The sequence below is a fragment of the Drosophila biarmipes genome, chromosome 3L (genome assembly GCF_025231255.1).
Source record: "Drosophila biarmipes strain raj3 chromosome 3L, RU_DBia_V1.1, whole genome shotgun sequence".
Classification (NCBI taxonomy): Eukaryota; Metazoa; Arthropoda; class Insecta; order Diptera; family Drosophilidae; genus Drosophila; species Drosophila biarmipes.
In genome coordinates this window covers 18,189,351-18,217,309 of record NC_066613.1, presented here as the reverse complement: position 1 = coordinate 18,217,309, position 27,959 = coordinate 18,189,351, and the positions used below count along the sequence as shown (strand labels likewise).

Genomic DNA, 27,959 nt, shown 5'->3' with positions numbered 1-27,959 from the left:
GAGCGGGCCGGAGTACGAAATTTCATATAAATTGTTGGAAAAACGAGGCTATAATTGCCATCATTATGGAGTGTTGAGCAACTAACAAGTTCAACGGCAAAAGACGAAAGAATCTTCATAATCAACTCGAGTGCGGAGGGCGAGGTGGGGCGGGAGAAGTCCTTAATGGGTCCTCAAGGGGGGGAAAGGGAAATGGACTATATATAGGAAGTCTGGCAGATGATTAGGCCAGCAATTAAGGCACTTGACGAGTGGCCCACACACTTCGAGCGGCCACTGCAGCTTTAAGCTCTACGAAATCAATAATCCCGATGACAATAAACGTCTCGATTCACTGGCCCTCTATAACTTGGCTGGCAGTTTGGCGCTGCCACCGTAATGCTCGTATAATGCATTTTCTTTACGACCTACGCTCAGCCAGATGTGATGGTTTTAATGATCCCTTGATGGATTACTAAGTGGACATGAATGGCTGCCAAGTGGTTCGGGGCTCAGGAGCCATCGCTTCGAGTTGTAAATGGATTGAATGGGGCAGCAAAGGACCTCCAATCGAAGGGAATTGTAGAAAATATGTTAATTCAATTTACCTCATCATCGGGATACTAACTAGTAGTTCATTCTTATATGTTTTAGCATTCATACATCGATAACTTATATGATATTTAATATGATATAATATGATATTAAGTAATAGTATATTTAGAAAGTGCGGTTAAAAAAACAAAACCTGCGGGTCGGGGCTCAGGAGCCATCGCTTCGATTTGTAAATGGATTGAAAGGGGCAGCAAAGGTCCTCCCATCGAATGGAATTCTAGGAAATACGCTAATTCAATTTATCTCATCATCGGGATACTAACTAGTATTTCATTCTTATATATTTTAGCTTTCATGCATCGATAACTTATATGATATTTAATATGATATAATATGATATTAAATAATAGTATATTCTTCTAACATTCACTTGGTAAGCATATTTTAAATTAGAATCATTCTTATATATTTTAGCTTTTATACATCGATAAATTGTATGATATGATATTTAAAATGATATGATATGATATTAAGTAATAGTATATTCTTTTAACCATCACTTTGTAAGCATATTTTGTGACTACCTACAGGTTTTTATACCAATAGAAACATAACCTGAATGTTAAAGTTCAAACTTTAAACCATATTAAATGGTTCTATGCATCTCTGGGTTCTTATAAGTTTTTAACCATTTCAAATTTAAACCGTAGGACAATGCCAAAGTAAACACAGACCCAAGCAGCTGGCACAAAGGCAAGAAAGTACTAAACTCCAGAGCTCAGAACCTGAATGAAAACCCTTCCACGACATACAGTACGTATAATGCAATGTCCAGACAGGAAAAGAGTTGGAAGATCGAGGGGTTGGGGCAGAAACGGTTCGCTAACAAGAAACGTGCCAAAGTGTATTTTCTTTGACCACGTACAAAAATGGGTCCCAGCTCACTCCCGACTTTTCCAAGCCGAAAATGTTTTCCCAAAAACTAACTCAAAATTAGTGCGACGTCTGCACTGACGACTGATTGCTGTTGTTCCTCCCCAACCTCCCCCCAAAGTTTCTATCTGGTTCTTATTTTATTTTCATTATACGATATTTATCTACTCATCCACGTGCATTTAACTAACATTTATGGGTGGTGCTGATGGTGGGGCCTCCGGAACTCGACCTGGCCACGGTCCATTCTCGTTTGCTCTGCCTCTGTATGATTTGTGTTGTTCCAGAATAGTTTATTTTATATAACAACACAAACATATAGGGGTAGAGTCTGGGGATGGAGAGGTGGCATTGTGGAGCTTCGAATGGTCAGGCAGGTTTTATGTTGGGGGCTTGGATTGGGGTTCGGTTTTTGGCTCGCATTGTGTTTACCCTTAGCTTTTGCCTGATTTCGTTTTGATTTTGGGGAAATGGTAGCGTAAATATGCAATTAGAGTTCAAATTTGTTGCATCAGCTATTTTCAGAATGCCAAAATTATCATAAAAAGGTAAGGTACCCTTAAGCTATATTAAAAACTTCCAATTTTTGGAAAAAACTGGCTTAAGAAAATGTGGTACATAAAAAAATGTAGTTCTGTAACTTTAAGTATTTCTTAGCCACAAAAAATAGTATTTAAGGTGGTTACTTTTTTTGTATAGACTAAAAAATAAAAGATATACTAAAATTATAACAATATTATTATTATACCAATTTAAATAAATGATTATATTTTATTTAGTCTTGAGGGCAATACTTTATTACAAATTATAAAGCCTCAAACCCGAATAATAAATAAATTAGAACCTAGCAGTCCTTATACCAAAACTCCAAAACCCCCTTTAAAATATGCTCAAAATTGTATGGTTTTTAGCCACTTTGAGTAGCTCTACTGCCCAAAGTTTTTATAACAAAATGCAATGTGCTAATTGTTCGCATATCAACATGGACTGCGCTATCACGACAACTGGGTGGAGTTGTGAGTTTGAGCTCGATGCCCTAAAGTTGGATGAAAAGATGAACTCGACAGGAATGCCACCGCTTTTGCAGCCTTGCGTGCTTCCCGGAATGGGTTTTATAAGGGAGAGTAAGTAGTTGGGCTGTGAAAAGCAGGCACTCATTGCTTTCCAATTTTCAGAGGCCCTAATGGGGTATTGCTGTTTTTGGTCGCCAGAAATGGGATGTCAAAAGCTCAGGAGAAATGACATAGATACAGAAGGTAAAGACCAGTGCCATAGCTGCTCCCGGACAATTTGGTCATCGCTTATGGAAAATAAAACGTGTCCATGTGGTAAATGGTTTCTCGACACAGAAGACAGGGCCGGAGGACTTAGGAGTCGGGATTTCATGTTGATATGGGCATCATTATGTACCTTTGTTCTCTAATTACACGAATAATTTATTTATTTTCCGTAATCACTTTTATATATATTTTTTACTGTTTCTCTTGAAAATTAAAGCGATAAAATTTCCTAATTCATTGATTAATTTTCTGACATATCAGACTAATCAGGCGTTAAATTTGCCAGCAAATATCAGAAATACAAATCACCAATAAAAATAAATCGTCACATATGTTGCTGCAATTTACTCGATGCGGTCAGCATATAAACCGGAAAAAAACGGCTGCTCGTGGGGAGAAAGAGAGGAGTAATCCCTTTCCAGGACCTGCGATTTCTCCCCTTCTGTCGTGTTAATTCAGCCGATAAGTGAACAATAATGCCAGAAAATTTCAACAGATTTCCACAGCCTTAGTTAGCTAAGTAAACAAAACTTGCAAGGCTGGCGAAAAAAGGGATGCGAGAGGCAGGGTTGATTGAATTGACTTTGACACTTGTGCTCTGGCTAAATACACACCCAAAAATGGACAAAAAGGGAAGGCACAGCGTAAGAGGTTTTCCAAAACATTTCAAAACAATCACCACAAAACAAAATTTAAAACAAACCACCACTCCTCATCATTCAATCTGCTCATTAATCACGAGCGCCCAGCCACACCCAACTGAATGGCAATTGATAATTGAGCAAATATTGATGTGCAAATAATTGGCATTAAATTGCGTTATCAATAAATAATTTTTACATTTCAGCAGCTACAAAGATACACAGATACGGATACCGCGCCGAGTTGTATCTACAAAGTGGCTGCCATGCGATTGGCTCATTATGTTGACAGAGATGTGGGCACAGAGAGTTCACTACTTATGCGTGTGAATGCAAATTATTACTGCACTTTGGTATTTATTATTTGCATTTTTTGCCAACCACCCACAGCTCTCGGTTCCTCTGTTTTTCTTCATTTTTCTGCGCAATTTTTCAAGCAAACTGGGAGGGTCAGCATGTCCGACCCTAATGATTGCCAAATGGTTGCCACACGTTCTAAGGAGGTCAATTAATAAGCTTGTTTATTGATTGTTAATTGCAGATTTCCTTAATATTTGACGCTATGTTGCAATGAAAATCGGTTAAGCCAGCTAACTTGAATCACCTTATTTATGCTTAAAACATTTAAATATAAAGGAAAACGTTTTCTAAAACCTTTTTTATTTTTTCTAAAATTTTAAAAAATCTATAGCATTTTGGCGTACTCTTGGCCAATCAAAAATTTCTTCCAACGAAAAAGGAAACCGTCCCTTTCCAATTTTCACTATAAATCAACTTAAGTACACAGATGAAGTGAAATAAATATTTAATAATATGTCGATTATAAAGCACATGTTATTTATTGACTCGGAATTATTAATTGATTTTCAACATGGAGAAAATAACTTTTGAATGAACGTGAACCCCGGAAAGACCCCGCCCCCAAACTCCGCCCCGAATACCGCTGATAAAGTTTATAATTGAGTTGTGTTTTTTCATTAAGTGCGCGAATTGATTTGCTTTTGTTATTGGCTCGCCAACGGAGCAAACTTATTAAAAACTGATAAACTCAATTCGCCTCTCCCTTCCCCATATTTCTTTATTATTTTTAATTGGTATATATAAAATGTAAGAATTATGGGAACCATTAATGAGATAACACGGGGCCAGATTATCCTTAGTGTGGGGCTTAGAGAGGAAATTGTTTACTGAGCGGTTGCAAATTATTATTTTGATTAGAGCCATGGGTGCAAACTATTTTGTTTCCGCTCGGAAAAGATTGGGCTTTTACGTTTTGGGGCTTTTTGATTGTAATTTTGGGTCATCATAAATCAAGTTGATAGCTGAAATTGAAAGAACTTTGACTAGCTTGAGGGAAGTTTAGATTTTTATCAACATGAGATTTCACAAATATTTTTTAGCAAAGAAATTATGGATTAAAAATCTTTACAGAAAAATTATATGTTCATTAAGGCGGAAATAAAAATAAATAAAATATCTTAGAAATAAAAAAGAATACATTTTTAGGAAAGACATCTGCAAGATATTTTTATTTGCTTAAATAAAAAGTCTCTTTATAAATTTAAAAGTGCTTCGGTATGTTCACGAGCCATACAACGATTGAGGCTCTAGTTTATCTGAGAAATCAAGCAATCTTAAAGCGACAGGAACGCGAGGAGCGCGATATCTTTATCGGTGTTTATATATAGCTTCTGTATCTGCATTCGACTGCCTCATTAGCCACAGCGCAAACAGATTTTCAAGCCGTTGCAGTCCCAAAACACAAGCCAAACCGAAACCAGAACCAGAACCAGAGCCCAAACCCAAACCCAACCAAGTCGAACTGGGTGAGCCGAGTGGAGTGTGTGGTTCTGTTTGCACACAGTTGAGATACATTTAGCTGCCGTTGCGACATCGGAGTTTTTTAACCTCCGCTGGTAGTACTTCCTGATATATATAAATACATATAACCTTATGGTGAAGCGCCAGACGGTTGGAAGCGAAAGGTAAACGTGCACTTCTTTGCGATAAGAAGGACGCACGAAAATCGCATTTTGATTTGTACTCTGTATTTGATCAGATACTCGCGTCGAGATACAGATACACGGCAGTCCTATTTGCCTGGCAGTTTGTAATTGTTTGCATAAGTGCATTCAATTGCCAGATAATGATGGCTCCCCTGCCTTCTGCCTGGGCACATCCTGCCGCATTGATATCACAATTTATTAAATATTTCTCTCCATTTTGGGCCTATTTGCTTTACCTTTTCTTGGTCTTGTTTGCCGCCACATAATATACTATCTCCGCTTATCATTTCATATTTTATTTGTTCCCTTTCCCACCAAAAATTTCTTTAGGGTTCCAAAGACCCTTCAGTCGTCAGTTTTAATTTCTGCGCTGACGTCTATTATGATGGATTAATTTTCAATTATGAAAGAGTGCAAGAAATAAAAGAAATCGCTTATCTCAGCTGCCTTCAATTTCGGTCTTTCTTATCTGCTCGCCCATATATCGCTAATAATCAATTTTCAATTAATTCAAAATCCCTTATCAGGCGACGCGGCCGCCCCTCCCCACCCCTCCTCTATGGGTGCCCAAAAATTTATGAAGATGGAAAAATTATAAAAATTTGTTTAAAGCCGCTTAAATGGTCGTCACATCACTCGAAAAGTTAAGAATTTCGAGTTGGAAAGCGGTGTCGTAATCTAATCGCCGATGGGGCAGCGATTTAATTTATATAATCAACTTGTTTTCATAATTAAAAAATATTAAAATTGTGTATTGAACACACACACCATCGGGCTGATAGCGACCGTTGGCCCATTTGATTGGATTGGCCGCCTCCTTAGCGCTTATCTTGGCCTAATTGAAATTGCACTGAAATTGATTGATTTGCCCATAAACGATTCTTTCTGTCCCATTCTACTCTCGCCTCTCTCACTCTTCCCTAATCGTTTTATTTGGTCTGGTTGATTATAGGTAATCAAAAATAGAAAAAACCAGATGACAGCTCAAGCGGGCAAAGGTCCCCTCCCCGGGGGTTGTAAATCATTTAAACCGAACCCGCCTGCCAATTGTAAATTTATTCAAATGCGTCAGAAGGGTTCGGTTAATCTGGAGAGGTGTGATTGGAGCAATGGCATGCAAACTTGAGACCGTCTGGTTTAAGTTTTGGATTTAACCGAAACTCTTGAAGATAATAGCTAAAGAGCTGGAAAGTGTTAATCTATTTAATGTTAAAATGAAATAAATTAATTAAAATACTTTAGTTTAAGTGATCCTCTAATAAAGGATTGGAGTTTTTGAGGTTAAATTGAGTATTTTAATTAAGCTTTGGTTATAATATGACTCTCTTATAATTAAGTATTTTCTTTCTTAGTTGCTTTTTCTATAGACAAGGTAAAAATAGTTGTGCTTTTATTAATTTGAAATCTTTTTATTCTTCTGCTTAGATAAAAGGTAGTTAACCATAACCTAGATATCCCTTTAGAATGGATCGGTATTTGTGAGGTTAAATTGAAAATTTAATTTAACCCTTGCTTATGATATGGCTGCGCTTCTCCTGCTCAAGATGTCTGTTTGCCCTAACAAAATGTTGAGAAATACTTCCCCTAAAAGATCAGTATTATCAATACTACTTTTTAGAAATGTGCGTATTTCATAAATCTTAGTTATCCCTCGCACTTCACCATCCCAAAATGTCACTTAACCTCGATTGCCCTGCGACATTCCCACGTTCTTAATTAGCCACTTGGCCATAGACAAATGGCAAATAACAATGAAATGAAAACTAAGCAAATATCCAAAGTTTTTCGAAAACATTTAGCAAAGTCAATAAATCGCGGTCGATGTGGGCGAGAAGAGGTAAGTCCGGGGAGTAAGTTCAAAAGCAGGCGCCTCGGGTGCGTATTAATCTCCATTAAAAGGGAATTTCAATGAATTTATGATGGCGCCATCTAGCTTTCAGATGTCTGCCACACCCCTGCCATCGCTCCCGACTACCTTGCTTACGCATTGCGTATTTAACATTCGCCAAAAACGAAATAATTCGAAAGCAAACAGAAATGCCAAAAAAACGATTGTATACCTTGGAAGCTCATGGGTCTCCCCACAGACCATCATCGTCTTCGTCGGCGAGCCGGGTAAACATTTTAAGCTGCCAGCCCGAAAAACGCTAATGGGTAAACACAGATGCGGTTAAAGAGACGCCGGAGATTTGAACTTTGCGGAGGAGTCTTGAAGGCGCGGGTTCAGCGAGTTTCCAGTGCGATTTAAACTGCGGACAATCCTCCAAAGAAAATTTAAAGGATTCAAATAGAAAGTAAAAAAAATCAAATTTTTGACACTTATAGGTAAGTTTTCCGTTATAAGGTAATGGTTTCCTTTTTATCATACGACCCGGAAAAAATCGATATTTATCGATAAGAATAGTTGCTAACATACCTTTCCAGGTAAAAATCATAAGTAATCGTACCACCAAGAAAGTAAATCGATAGATATAGATTATAATCGATCTAAGCATTATTTCTGTGCGGAAAAATAAGTCATACTTAGTCATACTTAATCATAGCACCCTGAAAGTGGTTCGATATTTATCGGTAATAATCGATCTAAGTATACCACCCAGAATGTAGATCGAACATTACCGATTATAATCGGTCTAAGCATAACTTTCCGACTTCTAACTTATCAACTTAATTGATTTACAGAGGTAGTATAAAAGCACGGGTCGCGCGCGTTTTGAGTGCGTTTTAAAGCGCGGATAACGGAAATTGGCTCTTGAACCGGCCAAACCTCTCGATTAGCCGGGCAATCAACTAAATTGCCAGATTAATCAAGAGTTGCCGAGTACGAAAGAGCGTGAAGACGAGGTAGTGGCATTTTTGATTTATCAAATTTTCGAACCCAACCTCCTTTTTATGGACGCCTTATCAAGATGTATTAAGCTCTAATCATAGACGTTGATTTACCAGGCCAAAGGCAGACCCTGTTAGCAGCCAACCTTATAAATAAGCCATTACCAAGCCCATCGTATATTAGTAATAACAATTGCCATTTATCAACAATTTTGAAATCGCCCTCTCTTGCTATTTGTTTGATTTGTGCACCCCGATAAGTCGGAATCGTCGCGATACAGGTAGTATGAGTTAGTTGGGGAGAGGTTCATGACAAATCTCCGGGTCCCAAAACTTGAGTGGGCAATTGCTTCCGTATCTCAGGGAAACTCATCGATTCTGGCACTGCGAAATTTCTGCTTAACTCTTTCTGATACATTTTTAATGAAAGTGATATAATTTTCAGTTCCTTATAGACATGCTGTCACCCTTCCAATCGATTGTGGCCCCCTGATGATTATGATTGTGATACATTAGAAATTACTAACCCCTTTGACGTAGGTTAACTTCTTCCGGTTCGGGCAAGTCATGCTTTATGGCACCTATAGATAAATTTACTTAGAAATTTACCTATTATATAGATAATGTAATCATGAGTGAAATTATGAATTGTATGGTTAAAAAAAGCTTGCATGAGTGTGCCAAGAAAACTCAAGAGGTTTAAATTGCAATTGAGATTTATAATATTATTACTTCCTCAATCAACTTGTAAAAGTTACTGATTAAAATAAATAGTAAATATATTTGATTAGCTACATATAACAACCGAGTTGTTAAGAAAGTATGGATACCCACTTTAAAGGGTATTTAAACAAAATGGATTCCAAAGAAAAAAGGGGAAATGGCCAAGAGGAAGCGGCTTCTTTTGGAGTTGTTCAAGCGTTTTCCCCTCACCGGCAACACCTCGAAAGCCTCCATTACCACTCACCTCGGCGCTGCCCAGGTGAACATAACTCACCACTTGATTTATGCAAATAAGCCACGTTTAATTATGACCATTAGCCACTGTTGAGCGGCTACCGTTTTGAGTCAATAGAGGCCTGGTCCGGGGGGCGGAAAAGGGGTGGCCAGAAGCTCCGCCCGGGGCTTTTAGTCGGTTTGCGTTTCAATTTCGCTTTGTTGTGCCCCATGTGCAAAGGGGGCCCTGGGGAGATGATATGGTACAGGTGGTCTGAGACAATGATGCCTGCCTTTAATGAGTTTTATATTGACCCAAGCTATTGACCGAGTTATAGCATGGGGCGGCTGAAGTCTGTGACTAATATCAAAGGGATTTGCGGTGAAGAGTCATACAAAGAGATTCTGAACAAAGCATGTTACACTTACTACTAAGATAATTTAAAAACATTTTTAAATAACGAATAAATAAGTAAGTAATAATAAAGTATGATTTCCTATATCTTGATTAACGGAAATTATCTGAAAAAAAAAAAAATAAAACTTGAATTTTCTTCTACTAAATAACCCAAGCTTGATACTTTTTCGAAATATCCTTTTAATAATAATAGAATTGTATATTTAAAAAAAATGCCATCTCCCGAATGCCTAATGAAATGTACCATACTATTATTAATTATGTTTCATAGGGCTTGAATATATCATAATTTTTTTTGTTTTTCAAGTAAGTACTAGAATATGCAATTTAAAAAAGAATCTGAACTTAAGCTTTATTATCTCTAATAACAATTGATATACAGTTCCAAAGATGGCTATGTATGGTATATAATATCTTGAAAGCCTGTTACACTAAACATTTTTATCTTGAAATAGTATGCTATTTTCCTGACAATAATCAACCTTTTAGCTTTTTTTATCTAAGCTACAATATGAATCAAATATTTATATACCTTAATCCTAAGTATTTACAACTAAAGAGCTCCCCCTCATGCTTGCCACTCATTTAGCAAATCCTTAACATGCGCCTGGCCCAGATTGTGTAAGAAATCGATGGTCTTAATTTACAACTAATTGTCATATGACCAACTAGTTATGGCAATCAGGCGGACTTAGTTATATGGCCCGCGGGTCCGATACCACATAAACTATATATATTAAATCAGAGGGATTGCCATGGCAGTCTGACCATGGCGATAGAGTCCACTGTGTGCCGTCTAATTGCATGCTAACTGTACTTAAATATCTTTATAATTGACGCCACAGTGGGTGTCGTAAAAGGCACGTACCGCCCTGGTCCGCGTAATACTAGTAGGTCTATTTGAGAAGGCCTTACGCCTGAAGACACCGAACCCCCAATCAGACCCGCACCCCATCACCCCAGGCCCACATCCGAACCACCCGCAATAAAAGGTATTTATGTTATTTGTCAAGTTTATCGCAACGCTTTGGGAAGGGTGGGCGGCCAGGAGTCGCTGGGGCCTAATTAAACCACGAGCTTTATCGTCTTGTAAAGATCGAAACTATTGCCACCGGTCCCTGAGGCTATGCTTTTTACGACCCTCATTTTCCAACACCAGTAGCCCCCATACAATCGGCCATATATATCATAAGTGTTGTTCTTATATATATATAGAATATATAGGTAGGCAGGGAATATATGGAAGTCTTTGAGATTGCTTGTTATGGTTTCTGTCTTTTGATTTGTTGATTTTGATAACCGCATTTTGTGGGGGTCCCTGTAAAATTTATGGGGTTTCTATTGCACTGGGACTTATATAGGTAATTAGAACCCATAACAACCCATTGTCAAGCTATTTTAGCATTAATAAATAAAGATCCAATAAGTTAGTTTATTTTTTAGAATGTTTATACATTTTTTGTGGTCCTAAAAATACTTGTTTCCTGAATATATTATTTTCCCCCCGGTCCCCCTTAAACTTAAGACCCATACCACCCATACCTTGAAGCGTTGAAGCCGAGCCGCCTAAAGTGATTGTGATTGCAGTGCAATGCGCAAGGCAAACAAAGCCAAACAAAAATCGAGTAAATCAAAACACAGGGGCATATTCGAAGAGCACCAGCCGGGCAAACACAAACATCCGATGGGACGGGCAGAGGATCCATCCATCTCCGCCAGCCAACTCCATCCCATCTCCATCAAACAGAAGCCAAATGAGCTTGTCGCGGAGCTGTGGCTGCCGGAAACGGACGGTGTCTTCAATCGAACGGCCTGGATGGATGGCCAAGTGGACAGTCCGCTTGAGCTGCAACTGTAGGGCTGGAGAGGGCTGATCAAAAGGTCCGCTCGAGCGGATCTCTGTGGGTCAAGCAAACGCTCCGGCTTAATCCAAAGTGGCTACTGAGTTGCCTCCCGTTCAACAGGTGCATCCCTCTGCCCAGCCGAAGTGCATTCTGCATTCTGGGCAAACACTTCTGGGCTACCGATCTCCAAATAACCCAGTGTCCCAATGTCCAGTCCATGGTGGCCATCGGTTCCATCGCTTCCATCGGTTCCCCAATCTTTCGCGGCGGGCTGCTGTCAATCTCCTGCGGCAAATAAACTCGAGTGCCTCACATGCAAATAACCAATATTTGCTCTCGGATTATTAAGTGAGCCCAGCAGCATCCCATTCCGCTGTTCATTTCCAGTTCCCATCGGTGGTTCTTCTGCTCCTCCTGCCGCCTTCAGGTGGCTTGTTAACTGTTTGCCCGGGCTGTTTAATCGCTTTAATGGTTAGGCAATTAAGAGTTCTTCGGAAAACCTTTCTAAATGACAACTACTCACGCTCTGCTCGTTGGAAATTTTAATAAATTCTTTTGATATGCTCCGAAGAATTTTAATTTGATTCTTCTTTCAGGAATCTGAGGTGGTTTACCTAACTTGATATTTCTAAAAGTCTATATTTGCTACATCTAGAAATTGTCATATAAATATTGTTAGCCATTAGTGGTTAGTATAGTCTTCATATGTGGCTCACATTTTTATATTTTGGTTCATTAAGAAGGTATTGAAGGTACGAAGGTATTGTTTATAAAAAAAAGGGGCAAAATTTTAAGCTTAAATATCTTGAAATAAAAATGTTTACAGGTTTGTAAGTCAGCGAATGATATTAAAAAAAGAAAATAAATAAAAAGGGATTTAAAATGGTTTCTCACCTAATGAGTTCAAGAGATTTGTTCTACCAGAAGCATTAGTCTTCAGATAATAGAACATAATAATAAAAACAGGATCTTATTCCCTTGTTTCATTGTGTTCTACATTATTCCCCTGGTTTATTTCATGCGAATCATTTCATGGAAATGTGTACGATCCATTCACTTTTACAATAAATACAAAATCGTATGGTTAACTTTATGAAAAACACTTTGCGCCGCCGCCGCTGCCTGCGGACTGGATGTCGACCTCAAGAGGATGATGTCCCCGTTCGCAGATCATTCGCAACGTGTACAGAGCAGACATTTATGAAATGTCGTTTGAAAGCAGGCTGAGGAGCAGCTACTCTGATCGCCACATTCGAATTTCGTTAGCTCGGCGGCTTTCTGGCGCTTAAAAACTAAATTCAATTGCGGGTGTTGATGGCACACACACGCGCACACACCTGTCCGCGCAAGGCAACAACAATTGTGGCTGATTTACATATATGTGTGTGTGTGCTTGTTGTTGTTGTCCGGGGGCAGAAGTGTCGCCGTGGCCAAAAGTTTGTTTGTGCTGGGTCTTATTCCTTGGAGGCCATGTGCCCCACCAAATTGCTGGTGATCTTTTCGATTTTCTTCAGATCCGGCATATTCTCCGCCTTGTACTGCACACACTGTGGGTTTGGGAAATCCATTGTTAAAAAATGTGATTTTGATAGGGGAAAGCCGAGCAAACCTTTACGTTGTCCGTCATTTTGAGCAGTATGTGGCCCTTGGAGTGCACGTATTTCATCGTGTACCTGCAGTTCTGGGGATTGGCCATGTACATATTCTCGGCGGCAATCTCAAAGTCCTCCCAGTTCTTCACAAAAACCATTTTTTAAGTTGAACAAACGGAAATCCAGGCGAATTTAATAAAAAACAACAACAATAGGAACTGGACGGCGTGACGTTGAAGCAATGTGACCGTGCGCGTGAAAAATACCGACTCACTCATTCGATAACGATAAGCAGTTATCGGAGAATCCATTGTGAACGGATCAGAATATTTTATATAAATTTTGTTTTAAATCGCCTGGCAAGTCTAACCTTAAATAATAAAATGAGTTCACTAGATTAAGAAATTTTATTAGCTTACATTTTATAATTTTAAAAATACAAAGAGGTAACTAATTTGAAACCACTTATTAGTGCGACCTTATAGGCAAACAATAAAAAATACCACATTCTTACTATTAGACAAGTGGTATTTCACAAACAGTCACACTACACCCACACACAATAGTCGCTGCGCTGCAAAGTGTTCCAATATTTATTGCTAAAATGCTGTGAAAATCGCCATAATTGCTAAAATTTAATGCTCAATCGCAGGCATCGGATGGCCGCGGAGGCGTGCGCAGTGGAATTCGCTAGCAACTTGGCTGAAAATGCAGCGAAAAAGAGACGCGAAACGCGATGAAATCTAGTCAATCAAATTTTGTGAATGGGTGGAAAAGAGATGGCAGAGGGGCGCAAACGAAAAACGCAAATAAAAAGTGACACGCAGAACCAGCTCATGTGCAATTTATTTAAATATATGTACTAGAGATACGCTCGAAATATAAATACGAGTGACACAAAACAAATCATCGAAAAGTCAAGTGCTTGTGTGTGTGTGTAGGAGACTCTCTCTATCTCTCTCTCCCTCCTGCTCCCCACCCCCACTACTTTGTTGTTGTTGCTCTGGTGGGGTTGAAAAGCCACTGCCTGCATAACGGTTAACGCGTGACGTACGACGCAAACGGCAGTCAAGTGCACCGCCCCCGCCCGCCCCTCCTCCCGGCCACCCCCTGAGAGGTTGAGACCCCCTTTATAAAGAGAGAGAGAGAGATCTTTGGATCCCACACAGGCCCCGCTCATCATGATGGACAACGATGATGCCCTGCTCAACAATGGAGGACCGCAGTCTGGGGCAGAAACGGTCTACGGCACCGAGGACAACAACATGGTCATGTCGGAGAAGGTGACTATCAATGCACGAAGCCCCCCTTCATCGGGTTTGCACTCTGATAATACGGACACAGCATAGATCACTTGGAATGGGATAGTATAAGATCAGTTTTTGAAGTCACTCATCTACTTAAGATACTTTCCCATAATGCGGAGGAATAAGATCAGTTTTTTGAAGTCACTCATCTTCTTAAGATACTTTCCATAATGCGGTATATATTTATTATATTTTTAATATTTATTATATGATTCCCATTAGGCAGCAGTTTTATTATTATAACCCTCTTTAAAGATACATTTTTTGAAAAAGAATTCTATAGAAAATTACTTAAAAACTCTGACTTTTAGTTGCGACTGCTAAATATAGGATTATTTTTTAACGAATCTTTAAATAACTCTTAAATATCTATAAAAAAAATGATCAATAATTAGTTATCATGATAAACTTTATCATGATACCTAAGAGATTCTGGTATCTTAAACCGAAATTCCAAGGAAATACCTTTTCCATTGGGTTATATTTTCAGTAGGAAGAATGAAAAACATTGACTAATTTGTACCACTCACTGATTCATACGGGCGTTTCTGATTCCCCCTTAAATATGATAACGCACAATATGTAGGTTTAATCTGCTCTTGGGCCCTGTTCCTTAACATCAACATTCAGCCCTACCCATATAAGGAGCACAAACACGAGATAATGAGGCTATAAGAGTGTCCCAAGCGGAAATGCAATCGCAGAAAACATGCTTTCTTTGCCCATCGCTTTTTCTCTCTCTTTATATACACCTAATTATGTAAAAGCGCATCCAACAATTGTTTATTATGCATCAGCTGAGGCCTCTGGTCATTGACATTCAAACTGGCGAAGTATAGCAACCGAAAATTGGGCAGAGCAGGAGAGTTGGAGAGGCCAAAATGGGGTAACAGCCGGGGACCAGAAATCAATAGAGTCAGTCGGTGGGTCCTCAAATTTTATGACCGCCTCACGCAATCCCTTGCAGAGAAAGAAAATTTTGGAACCCCAAATGGAGTTCTGGAAGTACAATAATATAAAATTAGTAAAGGTATCATACTTAAAGGTTCTTTGAACGTGGAAAGTGATATAGTATATAAAGTTGTACAATCTTTAAAGATTAAAGAACGTCCAATAAAATAGTAGGTCAACATTATTTCATTTTCTTGACAGTGTAGCCTCCTTATGTGCGATTCCCCCCGCCTCTGCGGCCAAGTTTATTTTTATTTTTCACCCCAATTCCCCGATTGATTTTGCACTTTATCAGCTTCGCCAGCTTTAATCGGGCTATGCAAATTAAATCAGAGGGGTCACCCCCCACATTTTGCACTCATATAAGTGCCATTTCCTCCTCCCTGCCCAATGAGCTCATCGGCTCCCCAACTCTTGGCTCCTAGCGCACATGTGTCGCTGATAAGCTACCTGTTAATTGAGTAATGAGTTCGCGGCGATTTCGAGCGGGAAGCACTGCGCCGAAAACTTGTTTGCAGGCCCCACGAGCCCAGAAACTATTTGTGAAACAAGTCTGGCCAAAAATGTCTGAACACCAAGCTAGTTGGCCTTATAAGCGTGGCCAGCCTTGGGCGGATGACGGGTTTCTCGAGAGAAGGTAGTTGGAGTGCAGTGGGAATGTTAGTAAGCCCAAACACCCCTTGAAATACTTTAGAAATAACCAAGTACCCCCTTAAAACATAATATAATCAAGTAATTGAAATATTTCGTAATATTCATAAGGCTACAATTAAAAGGTTTTTCTTAACCATAGTTAGAAAATATTCATGATTTTCATTTTCATTTATTATTTGACACATCTATTGTAAATAATTGGCACAGCACTCACTCCCATTCATCATGCACCTACTTACCTTATGGGTTTTATTTCAAAATTTTGAGTTAACCGATTTTTAAAAATTTTGTTTTATGTGTCCTTTACACCTTGTTTTTGTTCTTTTCTTTCTCTTTCAGAATGAACAGGTTGTCAGCATCGTGAGTTATCCAAATTTTTCGTTTGTGGTCCACTTAATTTCCCTCCTATACTCTTTTTGTTGTTATTCACATGCCAGTATATAAATGCACGATATATAATTGTTTTTAGCATTTTCCTAACTACCACATTTCACGCCCTGCAATTGTTTGTTTTGCTTATAATTTTCTACTAACAATTTGAGACCGAAAGGGGTGACAGCCTTAACCTTTCTCGGTTTCATTACTTAGCGAAAATAATCTCAATTCCCACCTGTTTTTAATAACCAACTGCATGACAGGGGGCTTTTTATCATCTTTCAAGAGCTTTCCATTCATAAAAACCGCGGCCACAAACCGCAATTATGTTAACCGATTTAATTAAGCCATTAAATGGGAGGTTTCTAACTATCTTTACTTCTTAGTCTCTCCGTTTGTGTAGTTATGTTTTGTAAATCAACACCATTATGGAGTTTGTTTACTAAGGCAACCTTTGAATACCCTAGCTGCATGGCATAAAATCTTTGCAAGGGTCTTCAAAGGTTCTCTTTCTATTCTACTAATCAATTGCACTTTGTTGTCCCTTTGACTGGCCAAAATCAAAGCCAAATCGACTGATGCACATCCATTTTGCAGGTCCAACAACTGGCGGGCAGCATTTATCAGGAGTTCGAGCGGATGATCAATCGCTACGACGAGGATGTGGTTAAGAACCTGATGCCGCTGCTGGTGAACGTGCTGGAGTGCCTGGACGCCTCCTATCGCATTAATCAGGAGCAGGACGTGGAGGTGGAGCTGCTGCGCGAGGACAACGAGCAGCTGGTGACACAATATGAGCGGGAAAAGAGCGCCCGCAAGCAGTCCGAACAGAAGGTGACTAGAGTGTGAACTTGGTTGCGGAATCAATAACAATTGTATGGCATTTCCCCAGCTACTGGAAGCCGAGGACCTGGCCGAGCAGGAGAACAAGGAGCTGGCCACGCGCCTGGAGTCGGTGGAGAGCATTGTGCGAATGCTGGAGTTGAAGCACAAAAACAGTCTGGAGCACGCCAGCCGCTTGGAAGAGCGGGAAGCGGATCTCAAGAAGGTGGGCAGAGACCACTCCACAACTGAAGTGTTGCTTATTTTCCTTACTACATACATAAACCCCTTTTTAGGAGTACAACAAACTGCACGAGCGGTACACGGAGCTGTTCAAGAACCATGTTGACTACATGGAACGCACCAAGATGCTGATGGGCTCGACGCACTCCCAAATGAGCACCGCCTCCGATCGCATGGATGTGAGTCGGGCGCGACTGAATCCCGTGGCTCGCAGCTCGGGACCCGTTTCCTATGGTTTCGCCTCGCTGGAGAACTCGGTGATGCTGGACACCGAGACCATTTGCAGTGTGGGCAGCCAGTCCGACGACTCGGGTCCGCCATCGCTGCAGAACGAGCTGGACAATCTGAGCGGAACGGTGGAACGTGGAGCGGCCACCGATGCACTGCAGCAGCAGCACCAGGCCACCTCGCCCCAGAGCCCCGACAGCAGTCCCGTTGTGCCAAATGTGCCCACAAATGGTAGGTGCAGGGATTCCGAGGATCCAACATGCCTATGCTCACTACTCAAGCGCTCACCGTACTAATGTTTCCTCTCTTCTTTTGATTTTTGTGTTAACTCAACTAAAAACAAACAAACAAAAAACACCGAAACTCCGAACCACCCAATCCAAATCCCCCAACCCAGTTGGTCGTTCGACCACCAAAAAGGAGCAGCGCTCGGATAACAATCTCTACCAAGAGCTATCCTTCCAGGATAACGAGGAGAGCGAAGAGAATGAGATTGTCACAGGTGAGATGGCAGGGAAATGCTCTTCAGACCAGTCTGTTGCACCCTAAATGTTGCTAATCAAAGGTGTCTGAGTACGGGGTTTTGAAAGAAAAAGTTAATGGGGTCAAAAAGTAAGGTGAATTAAAAATATTTATTCTTCCAAATCCATTTTATCCTCCTTAAACTTATTCTAATGTTTTTGCAATCCTCAAAACATGCCAAATAGTCCCTTTACCTTACTTTTTGTCCACACCACTTTTGAAAGCTCTCTGATTAAAAAACTTAGTATTAAGACACCTGAAACCAAAACCAAGCTGTACTCATTACAAAATCCTTATTCTGTCTTCTTGTTTTGCCTTCCCGTGCACTAAAAACCGATAATACGAACCATTGAAACACCTCAGGCAGCTGGGTTCACCCCGGAGAGTATGCGTCCTCAGGTAGGTACCACTCAACCACTCAAGAACATCAACCACAGCAGCAAGAGCAAAGTCAAGTACAAGAAACTCAGCCACAACCACCATATAATTCCTACATATATGGATTCATCTATATAACCTGTAAATACATCAAATATCATGCGAGATTCGACTGAAAACAGTCGCTCAAAGTCGAGATTTTAAGGATCTTCACCACTAGTTGCGTATTATGTGTGCATTTCCCTTGTGATAACTGTTGGAAATTATTATTAGCTCGAAAGTGTGCCAGTCTGCCAGAGAGCCTTAGAGAAAATTTAGTAAAAACAAATAAAATTTTATAACAAGACCTCTAATGAAATTTCTCTTTCTTTTATGCCGAATTCTACTTGCCCAAATCCAAACCATTTCGTTTCCTTCCACAACAAACAAAAACCAAAAATTTCCCTTGCAATTACTAAAAAACACAATCCACAAAACAACATCAACAACTATATTTGCATTGTATCCTTTGAAGCTAACGACAACTATTTTGGTAAGTCTAAAGTGCGCTACGAACAACCCCTATCTATCGATAAAGTAGCTCCCCAACTATGATAATTACATATGACCTTTAGCATCGTAAGTAGTTTTTCCCAAAATCGCCCAGCATCGCTAGATTATCGAAGATATATTCTTGACTTTTATTTGGTGCTTGGGCTGACCTGGAACTTCAGTTCTGCCATATCATTTGGTTTTAGTTCCTCCATTATCTCTGTAGTTTAGTAGTTTTTAGTTTACTTTTAGATAAGGTTCTGGGTTTTTCTTTCTATTACAATGATTTATATTTGTGGAGGTTGCCAGCATCTAACATTGACTACAATTTGTTTGATTTCATTTATTCCCTATGTATCATCTCTCAGTTAACAAACGAAATCCATATATTCCACATAACATACCCACACTTGAGTTTCACTTGCATTTTCCTAACGCTTTACACTTGTTTTGTCAATTAAAGCTCAAAGCAATTACCGATTTCTAACCAAGCTCTCAATAATCTTTCAGGCATGGGCAAGGAGGTGGAAAATCTCATAATGGAAAACAATGAGCTGCTGGCCACCAAGTGAGTGTCTTCGACGATGTGTCCCCAAGGGGGAATCAAAAATCAATCCACATCATTATCCCCATTTCTCACTCTCGACAGAAATGCGCTCAATATTGTCAAGGACGATTTAATCGTGAAGGTGGATGAGCTTACTGGAGAGGTGGAAATCGTTCGCGAGGAGCTCAATGCCATGCAGCAATCGAGGACCAAGTTGAGGCAGCGCATCAGTGAGCTGGAGGATGAGCTGAAAAAGGCCAAGGAGCAGGTCAAGCAGCAAAGTGAGTTATGCCAGCTCTTGTTAGATGTTTCCCAGAAATAGCTCTGGTTTTTGTACCCCCATTTTAGATACCGAACAGGAGGAGAACGATGTGCCGCTGGCCCAGCGCAAGAGATTCACCCGCGTGGAGATGGCCATGGTGCTGATGGAACGCAACCAGTACAAGGAGCGCCTGATGGAGCTGCAGGAGGCAGTCCGTCTCACAGAAATACTCCGCGCGTCGCGCACCGTAGATAATTTGGACAGGAAGTCGAAGCAGAGCATTTGGAAGTACTTTAGTAATCTTTTTACGTGAGTAATGCAATATACTTCGCATAATTGGGGGCTAATATTAATCTCACTCGAACAGCCCCTCCAACCGCCCAACGGAACGCGTTGCGGACGGTCTCGGAGGGGGGCCGATGTTTCGTCACACCGGCGGAGGAAGCCCTGCCCACAGCCACGGATCTCCCAGCCGAGGAAGTGGAGGTGGCGACAATCGCCTTGCCCTAACCAGCGGCCAGCCGCCAGTGCATCCGGCCAGCGCTGGCCTTGCCAACGCCCTCATCATGCCGAAGGACTACGCCGAGGAGGGCAGTTCTGAGAGGATCAGTGCGAGGAGGCGGGAGCAGTATCGCCAGCTTCGCGCCCACGTCCAAAAGGAGGATGGCCGCCTGCACGCCTACGGCTGGAGTCTGCCGATTAACAAGGCCAGCCAGGAGGCGAATCCCAATCGGCATTCGGGTGGTGTACCCGTTCCCGTCTACTGTAACCCCCTGGCGGAGGCCTCGCCCCACATGAAGGTGTTCTGTGCGGCGGGCGTAAATCTCCACGGTGGCTTCACAAAGAACGGGCAATCACTGATACCTGCCAGCTCACCATACGCTCCAAAGTCGACGCTCAAGATAGCTGAGATAACCAGTCCGACGACTGATCAGAGCATGGAGGCGTTGGACAGACAGATGGCGAGGGTCAGCCTGGAGACACTGGAGCCAGAGACGCAGCTCAGTTCGTTCGTGTGGATCTGCACGAGCACACATGCCGCTAGTACGGTCAGTGTTGTGGATGCCAACCAATCGGCCACCGTTCTGGATGCCTTCCCCATCTGCGCATCGCATTTGCTCTGCATTGCCTCCGTCCAGGGAGCGATGGAGAGTGACTACGCGCTCCTGGAGCAGTCTGAGGTGGTCAAGGCGGGCGAGATGCTGCAGCGACCCGGCGAGGGCGCTGAGTTACTGGGCAAAGTGGAGTTTGTCCGGGTGAAGCCCAAGTCGGACGACGAGCAAAACAGCAATGCCAAGCAGCAGCAGGAGGAGGAGGAGGCCAAGGAGGCCACGGAAAAGTCGAACGAGCAGCTGCCGGCGGTGAGTGCCGAAGAGCCACTCGGCAATGTGGAGGCCATTAAAATACGCCAGGCTCTGCCTGGAGCACCACAGCGTCTCTCCACGGATGGCAACCAGACGAACAACAACAATAACTCGAGCAGCAATCTTCTGTTCGCCACCAAGTCGCTGAATCCCATACTGGAGACCAAGGATCGGGACGAGCCGGCAATGAGCTCGGTGGGTCCCACCATGTGGTTGGGCGCCCAAGATGGTATGCTCTACGTTCACAGCAGCGTGGGAAGGTGGCACGAGTGTCTGCACCAGGTTCTCCTGCCGGACGCTGTGCTGGCGATTGTGTATGTCGAGTCGAGGGTCGTTGTGGCGCTAGCCAATGCCCAGCTAGCCGTGTTCCGCCGCCAAACAGACGGCCAATGGGATCTGAATAGCTATCACCTGGTGACGCTCGGTGATCGCAACCATTCGATACGTTGCCTCTGTGTGGCCGGCGAGCGCATTTGGGCGGCGCACCGCAACAAGATCTTTATCGTTGACCCCGTATCGCTCAACATTGTGCACTCGCTGGACGCGCATCCGCGCAAGGAGAGCCAGGTGCGCCAGATGGCGGCCACCGGAGCGGGTGTCTGGGTGTCCATCAGGTTAGTTCTACTGCTCTTCATTTGAGCCTATGTAACATTGACAATTCTGTTTGATTGTTAGACTGGACTCCACCCTGCGGCTGTACAACACGCACACGTTCGAGCACAAGCAGGACGTGGACATTGAGCCGTATGTGTCGAAGATGCTCGGCACCGGCAAGCTGGGCTTTAGCTTCGTCCGCATCACCGCTCTGATGGTGTCCTGCAACCGTCTGTGGATCGGCACCAGCAACGGCGTGATCATCTCGGTGCCACTGGCCGAAGTGCAGCCGAAGTCGTCATGTGAGAGATATAATATATTACCCGATCTTGATTAGAGCATCTGATTGACATTCCTTTTTGTGATTTCTCCGGCAGCCGATCCCCATGGTCAGATGCCGCTGTGCTGCATGGCCAACGCTCAACTCTCCTTCCACGGCCACCGGGATGCGGTCAAGTTCTTCGTTTCGGTGCCCATGCTGCAGCAGCCGAACCTGAACGGCGGACTGACCTTCAGCAACAAGCGACCCGATATGCTGGTCATGTGCGGCGGCGAGGGCTACATCGATTTTCGCATAAGTAAGTGGCCACCGGGTCCGCCGGATGAAACGGATCGGGCATCGAAGCTCTGAAGCTCCGTGTATAACCATTCCATATTCCATCCCATCTGCAGGACATGATAAGTTCGATGCTAGTGATAATGCAGCGCACTTGATAGTTTGGAAAGTCGATACGTAAGCTTTGATTTATTTTCATTTTGATTTTCCTCCTTTTTTCGCTTTGGCTCTTTATGATTTTCTTTATTTAGCCTAATGCTTAGTTTTGTTTATTTTGTTATCGTCCGTATTTTATCTGTTGTGTTTTGCCCTCGATGCGATTTAATTGTGCGATTTCTGCCCCCCCATCCGTAGAACGTTCAATCTGTAGCAGGATGGGATCCCGAAAAGTGAATTGCAGCATTTCCCTCAGCAGTGACCTGAACTGAACTAGACCGCTAAGCAGGTTTACGCAAGTCCTATTATTATTTAATTTATGTTTTCTTTATTGTTCCAATCGGCACCAGTTTTCCCTCCTCAAATTGTGTGTTTTCAATTGGTCTTTTGAATTTGAGACACACCTTTTGTCTAAGCACTCAATACTGTCTTTCCGCACAAAATTCACTCAAGAAAAAGTTGAATCCATTGGTGTTCCGCGTCCCTTGTCCCAAACACAATACCTAATCACTGCTTAAGTTTCAGGGTTGGACATTTGTATAAAACTGGAAAATAAGGTTACCTTTTCATTTTTGTAACTATATTATGATCTCTAAATATTTATGTTTTTATTTTACTGATCATCTAAGTTAACTTTTTTATGCACAGTCACTTAAACGCTTACTAAAACCTAAAACTAAGGACTTCCCAACTGCCTTGTGCCCTGTACAGCCTCTGTAAATGGCCAGAGCCTAATGATACCCTGTAGTTTTGCTCTGTAGCACTAATCCATCATTCACATATGTTCTTTGTGTACAGCCCCTTTGAACTGTGAAAACTAATGCAAGTGAATGGACTCTTTACAGATGATAATGACATGGAGAACAGTATTCAACTGGAACCAAATCAAACGATCGAAAATCGGGGCGATAAGAGTTACTTGATTGTGTGGCATGTTAGTCAACGTTAAAACCGATTCTTCGGTTTAAGAGCAAATGAATATTTATAGCAGTTATATGAATACATATATATAATCTTATAATACGATGTGTAACTCCACAACTGCAGGCTAGCGAAAAGATTACCTTACCTTAAATTTTAGTATTTATCTAACCTACCTTAAAAGAAAACTACCACGATGACAAACTGGGTTCTATAAAATAATTTAGTTAAACAAGTTTCAAATTCGAGCCGCGAGGCTACCACTATTGTTTCTTATCGCTTCAATTAAACCAAAAATAAAACCTGCAAGTTATTTGTCAGTGATAGCCAGCTAAATATTTCGAGATATATATATACATAAAATAAAGTGTAATAAGATTTAAATTTGTAAATTTTATGCGCTCTGCTGGCAGCAAGTTATGTATTTTGCATAGACACAAAAACACCACATTTACATTTAAATATAAATATAAATATATCTAAACATGATATAGGAAAGTGCGCCTTTTCAAGGGAATTTCAGCGTGATTCTTTGTCCAAATATGTAGTAGAATCTTAATTTCTTGTATCTATATTTTTATTTTATTGTAAAGCGCGATATTGAGCAATTTATGTTTAGTTATTTTGTTAAATAATTTTAAACTTTAGTTGAGCAATTTTAAAAACTAACTTTGATTGTTATTCATTTCGTTGTAAGCCTATGTTTAGAAATAAAAAAACTGACCAAAATTCATGATATGTATTTCCGATGGCCCCAGACGTGTGGAATTTGTTTGGCAGAATTGTATTATACGAAGAACTGCATAAGTTATGCAACGTATTGGCTTTGACTTAACTTGTGAAAATAAATTTTGGTAGCAAAATAAAAACAATGTGAGCAAAAAAATTATTAGTAAATATTTACTGTAAGAAAAGATAGAAACATTCATAAAATGGCCAACATAATACATTTTTTTACAAATAGGCAAAGAAAAAAAACATTTTTAAGCTTTTACAGAAAGTTAAGGACTTTAAATTATTGTTTGCAGAAAATAACCATTTTTTATGAATTCAACAAGTACCTTTTAGTAGCCTTTAGGTATCGGGGGACTCCCCCGAAATGTAGTATTTTTATTATTTAGAATTATAAGTTTAAATTGAAGTCTGTATTATTGAAAGGCTTCTACTCCGACCTTTGAGGGACTAAAGTGCAAGCCTCTTATCAGCTTTCGCCTCCTAGTCCCAATGTTTCTGTTTTACAAAGGTAAAAACTTGACAAATGTACAAAAATTTGGTGACTGGCTAAAACTCAGGAATCCTGAGTCCGGATATTAAAGGCAGGGCAAGGACCTGATTAGGGCCTGATCACACAATTGCCAGCTTGCCAGAAATTTCTGGCATATACTGACTTGCATGTAGTATCAAAATGGGGCCTACTCAGGCTTTCGCCGCACGGCCACTCTGCACCGAGCGGAGTCAGCTGTTGCTGGAATTTACATATTTGACTGCACGGCCTGCGCTCCTCAGATGGTAAACATCGAACAGCCTGGGCATCCGCATCCGCACCCGTACCCATGGCCACTCTGAACGAGACGCTTCGCAGCCACTGGCCCATCGCGCTCTTCGGCTGCATCCTTTTCGTGGCCGGGAGCACTGTGCTATACTGGAACGAGGGACGCGCCGTCCACAACATGATGGCCCTGGACGAGGCGCACGCCGACATCTACTCGGTCCGCTTCACGGAGGAGGAGCAGGAGGTGGGCCTGGAGGGCAGGATCGTCCACCTGTCCGGCCCCATCCTTGTGGGCGAGCCGCTCACCGAGCCGGACTACAACATCCAGCTGCTGGCCGTCAAGCTCCGGCGCCGTGTCCAAATGTACCAGTGGGTCGAGGAGACAGTGTAAGTGCTCCTTAAGCTGGCGAAGTCAGCTTTGAAGCTTTGTTTGGAGGCTTCCATAGATCCCATAAAATCCCATTTGTTTCTCCCCGCAGTGAGCACAACTATGGAGAGAGCGTGGGATCGACGCAATCGGACTCCCGGACCTATTACTACACGCGGGAGTGGCGAGACAAAATCGTGGACTCTCGGAACTTCTACAACCGCCACGGGCACAAAAATCCCAGCCACTTTCCCATCGAAAGCCACGTTCAGGTGGCGGATGCCGTCTACATTGGACGCTACGAGCTGGGCTCCGAGGTGAAGGACAAGTTCACCAACTACCAGGAGCTCACCTCGGACATACGGCCGGAGGATAGTAGCGTAAAGCTGCATCTTGGCATCTACTATCACACCAATGATGTGTTCAACCCGGAAGTGGGCGACCTTAGGCTCCTCTTCAGCTTCGCGGGCATGGAGGGCGAGGTGTACAGCGTGGTGGGCCAGTTGTCGGGCAACAAACTGGTGCCCTACATAACTTCCCGTGGAGTTCCGGTGCTGCTCGTCTATCCCGGAGGACTGAGTGTCCAGGAGGTATTCCGTCTGGAGGCACGGGCACAAGTTTTACACACCTGGTGGTGGCGCTTCGTCGGCTGGCTGCTAATCTTCTTCGGCGTCACCTGCAATACTAAAATTCTGCGTCTTTTGTGTGAGTTTCCAAAGACTTTCCTTAATGCAGTTCCTAAAATTGGTTTTTCCCGCCTCCAGTGGTCCGGGTTCCACTGCTAGTGGCCTTGGCTCCGGATCCCCAGTTCCCAGTGACGGGCAACCTGCTCATCGCCTTCTCGCTGGCCCTGACCATTGCGGCCGTGGCCTGGATCCTGCATCGTCCTGTGATCGGCGCCTGTCTCTTCCTGGCCGGCGCCTCGCCCTACGTCTGGTTCACCCGCAACCTGGTCGCCTACCAGCGACTGGAATGATTCTCCTCCGCACCAACTCCATATTATTTACAGGTTTATTTATTGTTGATTCTCCTTGTTAGGCTAACGCAGTGCCATTTGCCACTAACCCCTCGGCCAATAAAAACTTAACACTTAGTAACTAAACTAAACTTAGAACTCCCTGATGCCCGCATTCGTGGTGCTGCCAGGTGCTCCTCCGCCGCCTCCGGTGCCACCGGCTACCGGAACATTGGGCTTGGACTCGCTAGAGGTGTGCACACTGGGACTCTGGGATTTGTCTTGCTCCTCGTGGCCATTGGGCGGCTCCTCGTAGCGAACGTAGGGCTCGAAGCTGTTGTTGATTTGCACGGAGCCGCGATGCAGATTGTTGGACTCGGCCTCGAACAAAATCTCGTTGATGAAGCGTTCGGCCAGCAGACGCTGTTCGCGGGGTAATCTCTTCAGTTTGTGCGTCCAGGTGCGGGCTATGGACTCCTCCTCGGGATAGGTGCCAGCCAGATATTCGCAGGCTATGTTGAGCAGTTCGTCGGTGTTGTGGGAGGCGCCTGCGGCTCCCGCAGATCCAGTTCCACCCCCCACTCCTCCCGGATAGGGTGGCGTTTGCCTGGCCCGCTTGGTGGACACATAATCCACATGGTTGCCCGACGGCGGCGGCGGTGGAGGCGGTCCAAAGGATTTGTGGAACATCTCCGAGATATTGGGTGTTTGTCCGCCGGCCCGCGGAGCAGCATAGTGCAGGGCACCTCCTTGGCCCTCCAGAAAGGCACTGGTGCAATTGCTGCCCTCGCTGAAGGCGAAGGTGGGTTCGTTCTTGAAGGCGGGATTGACGGCCAGGAACTTCTCCGAGTTGCGCAGGAAGTCCAGCTCCTGGAAGGTCCAGCAACGCGGGCTGTGCAGATTGCCCGACCGCATGGCACTCTCGACCACCTTCAGCTCCTTGCGGTAGTTCGTGCGCAGGGTGTTGATCTTTTTCTTCACATCCTCCACGGTGGCGTCGCGCTTGAGATAATGGTAGATGGGCACCAGGCGCAGATAGGCCTCCGCCCGCTTCTCCCGATTGGTGTAGTCCCGCAGCGAGGTGTCCCACAGCACGGGCAGGTCGCGGTACATCTGGATGAAGGCGCGCAGGTAGTGGCGGTTCTCCTCCGCCCCCGACATCACCTTCAGACCGTGGGGCGGCGTTTGGGGCAGCATTTTCCGCGCACTTTCCGAGCAACCACCGATCCTTACCAGCTGGGTGACTTGCTTGATCAGCGACTCTTCCTTCACCGAATCCTGCAAAGCCTCTACGGGTCTATTGACCAACTGTCAATCCGGGCGAGCGCTTGTTGTTGTTGTAATTGCGCGTTTGACAGATTGTTTGCCATATTGACGTAATGGCCTGTGAGGGTGTGTGTGTGTGTGTGTATGTGCGTGACGATACAGCAACAAGTGCGGGCGCAGTGGCAACGCTGGTCGCTGTTATCGATATTTGGCTAGTGGTATTTATTAAGCAGTTCGGTATTTTTAGGCCGCCGGGCTTGTAGGTTCTAGAATACATTTCCTGCACAATTTAACCTGTTAATTAGGTTTTCCGTTGCGAAAGAGGCTGTGTTTAAATATTTAATAATATCCGAATGATTTCAAAACCTCTTTGTGTAAGACCGTTTTATCTCCGCCAACTAGCTGTGGTATTTTTCGACACCCCTTCTCTGGTATTTTTTGGCGCCCCCGCTGCG

General features: G+C 42.8%; 5 protein-coding genes across 14 annotated transcripts; 3 read left to right on the top strand and 2 right to left on the bottom strand.

Moving 5' to 3' along the window:
• The first annotated feature begins 2,306 nt into the window (after positions 1–2,306).
• Positions 2,307–2,920, top strand: LOC108034726 (uncharacterized). Its single transcript, XM_017109666.3, has 2 exons — positions 2,307–2,591; positions 2,643–2,920. Exons 1-2 carry the CDS (start codon positions 2,354–2,356, stop codon positions 2,888–2,890), a joined length of 486 nt encoding a protein of 161 aa, XP_016965155.1. The 5' UTR covers positions 2,307–2,353; the 3' UTR covers positions 2,891–2,920.
• Positions 2,921–12,399: 9,479 nt separating this feature from the next.
• Positions 12,400–13,255, bottom strand: LOC108034564 (signal recognition particle 9 kDa protein). Its single transcript, XM_017109493.3, has 2 exons — positions 13,031–13,255; positions 12,400–12,968 (listed from the first exon to the last, which is right to left on the bottom strand). The coding sequence occupies exons 1-2, from the start codon at positions 13,169–13,171 to the stop codon at positions 12,876–12,878; spliced, it is 234 nt and encodes a 77-aa protein (XP_016964982.1). The 5' UTR covers positions 13,172–13,255; the 3' UTR covers positions 12,400–12,875.
• Positions 13,256–13,554: 299 nt separating this feature from the next.
• LOC108035216 (JNK-interacting protein 3) lies at positions 13,555–24,157 on the top strand. 10 transcript variants are annotated; one of them, XR_007763781.1, is made up of 17 exons: positions 13,555–14,296; positions 16,265–16,285; positions 16,898–17,134; positions 17,193–17,348; positions 17,419–17,824; positions 17,991–18,095; positions 18,479–18,514; positions 19,008–19,025; positions 19,535–19,592; positions 19,674–19,852; positions 19,920–20,142; positions 20,201–21,811; positions 21,873–22,093; positions 22,169–22,369; positions 22,464–22,524; positions 22,702–22,792; positions 23,349–24,157. XR_007763781.1 is itself a non-coding variant. In XM_050886527.1 (16 exons), the coding sequence occupies exons 1-16, from the start codon at positions 14,195–14,197 to the stop codon at positions 23,350–23,352; spliced, it is 3,639 nt and encodes a 1,212-aa protein (XP_050742484.1). In that variant the 5' UTR covers positions 13,555–14,194; the 3' UTR covers positions 23,353–24,157. The 10 variants fall into 10 exon arrangements, 7 of the variants coding, with proteins under 7 accessions (XP_050742484.1, XP_016966221.1, XP_016966228.1 ...); XR_001768765.2 differs by lacking the exon at positions 16,265–16,285; XM_050886527.1 differs by lacking the exon at positions 22,702–22,792.
• Positions 24,158–24,854: 697 nt separating this feature from the next.
• Positions 24,855–26,379, top strand: LOC108034968 (transmembrane protein 43 homolog). The gene is made up of 3 exons (XM_017110280.3): positions 24,855–25,303; positions 25,396–25,988; positions 26,048–26,379. The coding sequence occupies exons 1-3, from the start codon at positions 24,978–24,980 to the stop codon at positions 26,257–26,259; spliced, it is 1,131 nt and encodes a 376-aa protein (XP_016965769.1). The 5' UTR covers positions 24,855–24,977; the 3' UTR covers positions 26,260–26,379.
• Positions 26,281–27,957, bottom strand: LOC108034969 (uncharacterized). Its single transcript, XM_017110281.3, has one exon. The coding sequence runs from the start codon at positions 27,433–27,435 to the stop codon at positions 26,392–26,394; it is 1,044 nt and encodes a 347-aa protein (XP_016965770.1). The 5' UTR covers positions 27,436–27,957; the 3' UTR covers positions 26,281–26,391.
• Between the last annotated feature and the right edge of the window lie 2 nt (positions 27,958–27,959).

Bases quoted from the DNA above. Each gene is read 5' to 3' on its own strand.
- LOC108034726 (XM_017109666.3), top strand. From the start codon at position 2,354: ATGCTCAAAATTGTATGGTTTTTAGCCACTTTGAGTAGCTCTACTGCC. The intron at 2,592-2,642 runs GTAAGTAGTTGG...TCCAATTTTCAG, and splicing joins AATGGGTTTTATAAGGGAGA to AGGCCCTAATGGGGTATTGC.
- LOC108034564 (XM_017109493.3), bottom strand. From the start codon at position 13,171: ATGGTTTTTGTGAAGAACTGGGAGGACTTTGAGATTGCCGCCGAGAAT. The intron at 12,969-13,030 runs GTTTGCTCGGCT...CCAAACCCACAG, and splicing joins AAATGACGGACAACGTAAAG to TGTGTGCAGTACAAGGCGGA.
- LOC108035216 (XM_017110732.2), top strand. From the start codon at position 14,195: ATGATGGACAACGATGATGCCCTGCTCAACAATGGAGGACCGCAGTCT. The intron at 17,135-17,192 runs GTGACTAGAGTG...GCATTTCCCCAG, and splicing joins GCAAGCAGTCCGAACAGAAG to CTACTGGAAGCCGAGGACCT. The intron at 17,825-17,990 runs GTAGGTGCAGGG...CCCCCAACCCAG, and splicing joins GCCAAATGTGCCCACAAATG to TTGGTCGTTCGACCACCAAA.
- LOC108034968 (XM_017110280.3), top strand. From the start codon at position 24,978: ATGGCCACTCTGAACGAGACGCTTCGCAGCCACTGGCCCATCGCGCTC. The intron at 25,304-25,395 runs GTAAGTGCTCCT...TTCTCCCCGCAG, and splicing joins CAGTGGGTCGAGGAGACAGT to TGAGCACAACTATGGAGAGA. The intron at 25,989-26,047 runs GTGAGTTTCCAA...TCCCGCCTCCAG, and splicing joins TAAAATTCTGCGTCTTTTGT to TGGTCCGGGTTCCACTGCTA.
- LOC108034969 (XM_017110281.3), bottom strand. From the start codon at position 27,435: ATGCTGCCCCAAACGCCGCCCCACGGTCTGAAGGTGATGTCGGGGGCG.